Genomic DNA, 8791 nt, shown 5'->3' on the forward strand with positions numbered 1-8791 from the left:
TTTGTGGACGGTTTTTAGAACCGATAAGTATTACCTCTGTCTTGTCTGGATTTAATAAAAGAAAATTATGCGTCATCCAATCTTTTATATCTTTAACACAATCTGTCAATTTGGATAATTTAGCGTATTCATCTGGCCGTGAGGAAATATATATTTGAGTGTCATCAGCATAACAATGGAAACTAATTCCATGTTTCCTTAGAATATTACCAAGTGACAGCATATATTGAGAATAATAAAGGGCCTAACACAGATCCCTGCGGCACTCCATAGTTTGCCGAAGTTATAATCGATTTTTCTCCATTTAAGTAGACGAAATGGTAGCGGTCAGATAAGTATGACCTGAACCAGCTTAATGCTTGTCCTTGAACACCAGTGTAATTTTGTAGTCGATCTAAGAGTATTGTGTGATCTATAGTATCGAACGCAGCACTAAGATCAAGTAAAACTAGTACTGAGATACAGCCTTGGTCCGAAGCTAAAAGTAAATCATTTGTGATTCTAACAAGCGCAGTTTCAGTGCTATGATGTGGCCTGAATCCAGACTGAAACTTTTCATAGATGTCGTTTTCTTGCAAGAAAGAGCCGAGTTGAGCGGACACAACTTTTTCTAATATTTTTGACATAAATGGAAGATTCGAAATGGGTCTGTAATTTGCTAGGTTATTTGGATCTAATTGTGGTTTCTTAATAAGAGGTTTTATAACTGCCAGCTTGAACGTTCTTGGAACATGACCTAAAGATAAAGATGAGTTAATAATATTGAGAAGAGGCTCTTCCACTACAGGTAACACTTCTTTCAGTAGTTCAGTTGGTATAGGATCTAATAAACATGTTGTTGTTTTAGATGAAGTGATAAGTTTATTTAACTCTTTTTGTTCTATGGTTGTAAAGCATTGTAATTGTTCTTGCGGGGTGATAATTGCGGCCGAATTATAAGGCGCGAGCAAAGATCGAACGTTTACGATTTTGATTCTGATGCTTTCAATTTTCTCGGTGAAGAAGTTCATGAAATCATTACTACTAAACTGTAACGAGGTATTTTGTTCAGACGACGTCTGTTTATTTGTTAGTCTAGCCACGGTATTAAATAAAAACCTTGGATTATTTCGGTTGTTTTCTATTAATTTGCTGAGGTGCTCAGCCCTGGCCGTTTTAAGTGCCTTTTTATAAAGTGACATACTGTCTTTCCACGCGATTCTAAAGACCTCTAAATTAGTTTTTTTCCATTTACGCTCTAAATTACGGGTTTCTCTCTTTAAAACATACGTAGTATTATTGTACCATGGTGCTATACTTTTTTCTCTGACCTTTTTTAATCTAATGGGTGCAACAATATCCAATGTTCTAGAGAGAATGTTGCTCATAGTGCTAGTTAGTTCGTCTAATTCATCTGTTTGTTTGGGTTCAGGCAGCAGCTGAGACAGATCAGATAAGCTATTTGAGAAATGATCTATGGTGGATGGACGAATTGTTCTACCTGGTCGATAACGTGGCGCAGCATGACATATTACAGCAGTGCGTAATATGCAAGTTACCAAGTAGTGGTCAGTGACATCATCACTTTGTGGAATGATATCTATATCGGTTGGATCGGTTCCATATGATATAATTAAATCGAGTGTATGATTAAGACGATGAGTTGGTCCGGTGACGTTTTGCTTGACCCCGAAGGAGTTTAATAAATCTGTAAACGCAGCCCCTAACGCATCATTTAAATTATCTACGTGTATGTTAAAATCTCCAACAATTAATGCTTTATCGACGTTGACCAAAAGATCTGATAGAAAGTCAGCAAACTCTTTTAGGAAATTGGCGTAAGGCCCTGGAGGTCTATATACGGTAGCCAATGCTAGAGATAATAGGGATTTTTTTCTTACATCTAAGAGCGTAACATTTAGCACAAGCACTTCAAACGAATTAAACCTATGACGAGTTTTCTGAGTAACATTAAGGATATCTCTGTAGATTGTTGCAACACCGCCGCCACGACCGATCAGACGGGGCTCATGCTTATAACAGTATCCTGGCGGAGTAGACTCATTTAGACCGAAATAATCATTTGGTTTAAGCCAGGTTTCAGTAAGGCACAGAACATCGAAATTATTATCTGTGACCATTTCATTTACAATAACCGCCTTAGGTGTGAGCGATCTAATGTTTAGAAGACCTAGCTTTAGAAATTGTTTTTGTTCACTAATAGCGAGATTTTTTGTTTTAATAACAATTAGATTTTTTCTAGATCCTGCAGTAGATTTATTATTTGATCTTAGTAAACGAGGAATAGACACAGTTTCTATGCAATGTTCTACACTAGTATTAATATCAATTAAATTGGTGCAGTAGAGACTGTGATTTGGATTTTTGGTTACTAGTCAAATGGTATTTAACATCTTGGAGATGTTATCCGACAGAAGATCTGCCCCGATTCTACTTGGGTGTAAGCCATCAGCGCGGAAGAGCCTTGGTCGCTCCCAAAACAGATTCCAATTATTTACAAAAATCAATTTCTGCTCATTGCACCATGACAATAACCATTCATTTAGCGCGAATAATCTACTGAACTTTTCATGCCCTCGTCGGTACGTAGGAAGCGGTCCAGACACAATAATCGATGTTTCAGGCGATGTGCTGCGTACCGTATCGATAAGGCTCCTGAAGTCTTTCTTCAGAACCTCCGTCTGTCGCAGCCTAGTGTCGTTAGCTCCCGCATGCAGCACAACAGCTCCGACGCGCTCGTCACCGTTCAAGATCTCAGTTACCCGCGCAGTGATATCGAGAACACGAGCACCAGGAAAGCAGTGACTGTGCACCTTACTTTTACCTAACGTAGCGTGGACGTGTCGGACGGTGGAATCGCCGATGATCACAGCATCGCGTTCCGTTTCGCGAAGAGGGGAGAAGCGGTTCTGAGTGGAGATCTCGAAAACCGGGAGGGGCGAAAAGATTCTTGTCCTGGCTCGCGGCTTCCGCGGAACCACCCAGGCTTCGTGGTGGTGTGTTGGAGCCGGAGTGAATGAAATCATGGCTGATCGTGACCTGGACGCTCGGGACCAATGCTGAGAAACGCACGGAGTAGACGAGGTCAGCGTCAGCGGGTTACTAACGTTAATCACTGATCCGTGTGCATCAGCGCGTGATGTTTCAAGAGCTAAACGCCGGTCTCTCAGCTCAGCTTGTCTCTCTAGAAGGTCAAGGATCTGCTTTTCTACAGCTTCTAATTCAGACTGCACCGCAAGCAATTCAGATTTGTTCTCATCTGCACCAAGAGGTAGATAACATACACCTGATATATTCGCCATTTTAACAGATGGACAGTAAGTTAGCAATGATGCAACCAGTGATGCTATTAATATTTATACTAATTTATGACTCAAGTCTTGGGTATAACCGTCTTTTTAGTGGTATGGGTGTAATATAGACGCAGGATAGACGGGAAAACAAACAAACTCACAGCAGGCAACGAGGCTGACAAAAGCAGTCGATCGCAGGGCGAGCAGCAGTGAAGCGGTGTCTCGCTCTACGACCAACAATCAATGTTCAAACCGTATTTGCGCAAACAAACAAACGCAAACAAACAGACTCACAGCGGGTAACGAGGCTGACAAAAGCAGTCGATCGCAGGGCGAGCAGCAGTGAAGCGGTGTCTCGCTCTACGACCAACAACCAACGTTCAAACCGTATTTGCGCAAACAAACAAACGCAAACAAACAAACTCACAGCGGGTAACGAGGCTGACAAAAACAGTCGATCGCAGGGCGAGCAGCAGTGAAGCGGTGTCTGTGTGTTGGGCTTTAAAGTGATAGTTCAGCCAAAAATGTAAATTAGCCCATGATTTACTCGCCTTCAAGCCATCCTAGGTGTATATGACATTGTTCTCTCAGATGAATACAATCAGAGTTATATAAAAAAATGTCCTGGCTCTTCCAAGCTTTATAATGGCAGTGAATGGCCGGTTTCTGTTTTGAAGTCCATAAAAGTGCATCTATCCATAATAAAAGTGCATCTATCCATCATAAAAGTGCATCTGTCAATCATAAAAGTGGATCTGTCCATCATAAACGTACATCTATCCATTATATAGTGCATATATCCATCATAAAAGTGCATCTGTCCATCATAAAAGTGCATCTATCCCTCATAAAAGTGCATCTGTCCATTATAAAAGTGCATCTATTCATCATAAAAGTGCATCTGTCCATCATAAAAGTGCATCTGTCCATCATAAAAGTGCATCTGTCCATCATAAAAGTGCATCTATCCCTCATAAAAGTGCATTAATCATCATAAAAGTGCATCTGTCCATTATAAAAGTGCATCTATTCATCATAAAAGTGCATCTGTCCATCATAAAAGTGCATCTATCCATCATAAAAGTGCATCTATCCATCATAAAAGTGCATCTATCCATCATAAAAATACATCTATCCATCATAAAAATACATCTATCCATCACATCATAAAAGTGCATCTGTCCATCATAAAAGTACATCTATCATCATAAAAGTGCATCTATCATCATAAAAGTGCATCTATCCATCATAAAAGTTCATCTATCCATCATAAAAGTGCATCTATCATCATAAAAATACATCTATCCATCATAAAAGTGCATCTATCCATCATAAAAGTGCATCTGTCCATCATAAAAGTGCATCTGTCCATCATAAAAGTGCATCTATCATCATAAAAATACATCTATCCATCATAAAAGTGCATCTGTCCATCATAAAAGTGCATCTGTTAATCACAAAAGTGCATCCATCCATCATAAAAGTGCATCTGTTAATCACAAAAGTGCATCTATCCGTCATAAAAGTGCATCTATCCATCATAAAAGTGCATCTGTGTCACATGCCTGTCCTGTCTTGTGTTGCACATGGGTGTTTTGTTATTTTGGGCCATGTGCTCTTGTCCTTGTCTGATCCCTCCCCCTCGTTACCTGATTATTGTTTGAGTTCTTCCACCTGTCCCCTCTTTATTTGTTCCCTTCTTAAGTCTCCTCTTGTTTGCAGTCTTTGTTGGATCGTTGTCTAATGTTTCCTGTTCCCTGTGATCCTCTAGTAAGTTTCATGTTCTGTTTTTGTCTTATATTTATTAGTTATGTTTTCCATCTCGTGGGTTTTGTTTTGTGTTTATGTTTTCTTTTGTAAATAAATATAATTTCTCCTGCACTTGAGTCCTCATACTTTTTTCCTTACCCGTTCCGTGACATAACAATCCGACCTAATGAGGACTCAGCGGAGAAGAGGGGCCAAGTCAGAGACTGTTCACGTCGCGTCTGCCCAGCGAGAGACTGTTCACGTCACGTCTGCCCAGCAAGAGACTGTTAACGTCACGTCTGCCCAGCGAGAGACTGTTCACGTCACGTCTGCCCTGCGAGAGACTGTTCACGTCACGTCTGCCCAGTCAGAAACTGTGCACGTCCCGTCTGCCCAGTCTGAGACAGATCAGGAAATGCCCATTCGTGTGGCCGCCAAGGAACTTATGGACTATCTGGAGCGTCTGGCTCGGATCCTGGACATGCCCGTGTCCGATGTCCCAGAGCCGGAGCCAGTGTCTCCTGTCCCAGAGCCGGAGCCAGTGTCTGCTGTTCCAGAGCCGGAGGCAGAGCCAGTGCCCTTTCCAGAGCAGGAGGCAGAGCCAGTGCCCGTTCCAGAGCAGGAGGCAGAGCCAGTGCCCGTTCCAGAGCCGGAGGCAGAGCCAGTGCCCGTTCCAGAGCCGGAGGCAGAGCCAGTGCCCGTTCCAGAGCCGGAGGCAGAGCCAGTGCCCGTTCCAGAGCCGGAGGCAGAGCCAGTGCCCGTTCCAGAGCCGGAGGCAGAGCCAGTGCCCGTTCCAGAGCCGGAGGCAGAGCCAGTGCCCGTTCCAGAGCCGGAGGCAGAGCCAGTGCCCGTTCCAGAGCCGGAGGCAGAGCCAGTGCCCGTTCCAGAGCCGGAGGCAGAGCCAGTGCCCGTTCCAGAGCCGGAGGCAGAGCCAGTGCCCGTTCCAGAGCCGGAGGCAGAGCCAATGCCCGTTCCAGAGCCGGAGGAAGAGCCAATGCCCGTTCCAGAGCCGGAGGCAGAGCCAATGCCCGTTCCAGAGCCGGAGGCAGAGCCAATGCCCGTTCCAGAGCCGGAGGCAGAGCCAATGCCCGTTCCAGAGCCGGAGGCAGAGCCAATGCCCGTTCCAGAGCCGGAGGCAGAGCCAATGCCCGTTCCAGAGCCGGAGGCAGAGCCAATGCCCGTTCCAGAGCCGGAGGCAGAGCCAATGCCCGTTCCAGAGCCGGAGGCAGAGCCAATGCCCGTTCCAGAGCCAATGCCTGTTCCAGAGCCAATGCCCGTTCCAGAGCCAATGCCCGTTCCAGAGCCAATGCCCGTTCCAGAGCCGGAGGCAGAGCCAATGCCCGTTCCAGAGCCGGAGGCAGAGCCAATGCCCGTTCCAGAGCCGGAGGCAGAGCCAATGCCCGTTCCAGAGCCGGAGGCAGAGCCAATGCCCGTTCCAGAGCCGGAGGCAGAGCCAATGCCCGTTCCAGAGCCGGAGGCAGAGCCAATGCCCGTTCCAGAGCCGGAGGCAGAGCCAATGCCCGTTCCAGAGCCGGAGGCAGAGCCAATGCCCGTTCCAGAGCCGGAGGCAGAGCCAATGCCCGTTCCAGAGCCGGAGGCAGAGCCAATGCCCGTTCCAGAGCCGGAGGCAGAGCCAATGCCCGTTCCAGATCCGGAGGCAGAGCCAATGCCCGTTCCAGAGCCGGAGGCAGAGCCAATGCCCGTTCCAGAGCCGGAGGCAGAGCCAATGCCCGTTCCAGAGCCGGAGGCAGAGCCAATGCCCGTTCCAGAGCCGGAGGCAGAGCCAGTGCCCGTTCCAGAGCCGGAGGCAGAGCCAGTGCCCATCTGCCTTAATGGACCTGGACAATCTGGAGCGTCTGGCTCGGATCCTGGACATACCCGTGTCTCCTGTTCCAGAGCCGGAGGCAGAGCCAATGCCTGTTCCAGAGCCGGAGGCAGAGCCAATGCCTGTTCCAGAGCCGGAGGCAGAGCCAATGCCTGTTCCAGAGCTGGAGCCAATGTCTGTTCCAGAGCCAGTGCCTGTTCCAGCGCCAGAGCCAGTGTTTGTGTCTGTGTTTTTTTCTGTGTTTGTGTCTGTGTTTGTGTCTGTTGTTGTGACTGTTACAGTTCTTGTGTCTGTTCCTGAGCCGGTGTCTGCTGTGCCTGAGCCGGTGTCTGCTGTGCCTGAGCCGGTGTCTGCTGTGCCTGAGCCGGTGTCTGCTGTGCCTGAGCCGGTGTCTGCTGTACCTGAGACGGTGTCTGCTGTACCTGAGCCGGTGTCTGCTGTTCCTGAGCCGGTGTCTGCTGTTCCTGAACCGGTGTCTGCTGTTCCTGAGCCGGTGTCTGCTGTTCCTGAGCCGGTGTCTGCTGTTCCTGAGCAAGTGTCTGCTGTTCCTGAGCCGGTGTCTGCTGTTCCTGAGCCGGTGTCTGCTGTTCCAGAGCCGGTGTCTGCTGCTCCTGAGCCGGTGTCTGCTATTCCTGAGCCGGTGCCAGTGTCTGTTCCAGAGCCTCCGCCATGGCCGCCCGAGGGGTCTTCACCGCCCTGGCCGCCCGAGGGGTCTTCACCGCCCTGGCCGCCCGAGGGGTCTTCACCGCCCTGGCCGCCCGAGGGGCCTTCACCGCCCTGGCCGCCCGAGGGGTCATCACCGCCCTGGCCGCCCGAGGGGTCATCACCGCCCTGGCCGCCCGAGGGGTCTTCACCGCCCTGGCCGCCCGATGGACTCTCTGCTTCGCCCTGGCCGCCCGATGGACTGTCTGCTTTGCCCTGGCCTCCCAGGACTAAGCGTTCTGTTCCTCTCGTCCCACCCTGGTCTGTCCCTCCCGTCCCGCCCTGGTCTGTCCCTCCCGTCCCACCCTGGTGTTTCCCTCCCATCCCACCCTGGTGTTTCCTTCCTGTCCCGCCCTGGTCTTATGGAGCGTCTGGTAGCCGCTCCGTAGGGAGGGGGTAATGTCACATGTCTCTCCTGTCTTGTCTTGTGTTGCACATGGGTGTTTTGTTATTTTGGGCCATGTGCTCTTGTCCTTGTCTGATCCCTCCCCCTCGTTACCTGATTATTGTTTGAGTTCTTCCACCTGTCCCCTCTTTATTTGTTCCCTTCTTAAGTCTCCTCTTGTTTGCAGTCTTTGTCGGATCGTTGTCTAATGTTTCCTGTTCCCTGTGATCCTCCAGTAAGTTTCATGTTCTGTTTTTGTCTTATATTTATTAGTTATTTTTTCCATCTCGTGGGTTTTGTTTTGTGTTTATGTTTTCTTTTGTAAATAAATATAATTTCTCCTGCACTTGAGTCCTCACACTTTTTTCCTTACCCGTTCCGTGACAATCTGTCCATGATAAAAATACATCTATCCATCATAAAAGTGCATCTGTCCATCATAAAAGTACATCTGTCCATCATAAAAGTGCATCTGTCCATCATAAAAGTGCATCTGTCAATCATAAAAGTGCATCTATCCGTCATAAAAGTGCATCTGTCCATCATAAAAGTGGATCTGTCAATCATAAAAGTACATCTATCCATCATAAAAGTGCATCTATCCGTCATAAAAGTGCATCTATCCATTATAAAAGTGCATCTATCCATCATAAAAGTGCATCTATCATCATAAAAGTGCATCTATCATCATAAAAGTGCATCTGTCCATCATAAAAGTGCATCTATCCATCATAAAAGTGCATCTATCCATCATAAAAGTGCATCTATCCATCATAAAAGTACATCTATCCATCATAAAAGTGCATCTGTCCATTATAAAAGTACATCTATGATCAT

At 47.1% G+C, this 8791-nt stretch overlaps 1 protein-coding gene across 1 annotated transcript in view; it reads left to right on the top strand.

The window, feature by feature from the left end:
• LOC143741324 (uncharacterized) overlaps window positions 1–8300 on the top strand; it is a 44798-nt gene extending 36498 nt beyond the window's left edge. The window contains exon 11 of the mRNA XM_077233762.1: window positions 5235–8300. Within this exon, the coding sequence (XP_077089877.1) occupies window positions 5235–7167 (1933 nt within the window). The 3' untranslated portion in view covers window positions 7168–8300. The remainder of the gene's footprint in view (window positions 1–5234) is intronic.
• Window positions 8301–8791: the final 491 nt, after the last annotated feature.

The sequence above is a fragment of the Siphateles boraxobius genome, unplaced genomic scaffold, assembly GCF_051911475.1.
Source record: "Siphateles boraxobius isolate OS27281-9 unplaced genomic scaffold, OSU_SipBor_1 188, whole genome shotgun sequence".
Classification (NCBI taxonomy): Eukaryota; Metazoa; Chordata; class Actinopteri; order Cypriniformes; family Leuciscidae; genus Siphateles; species Siphateles boraxobius.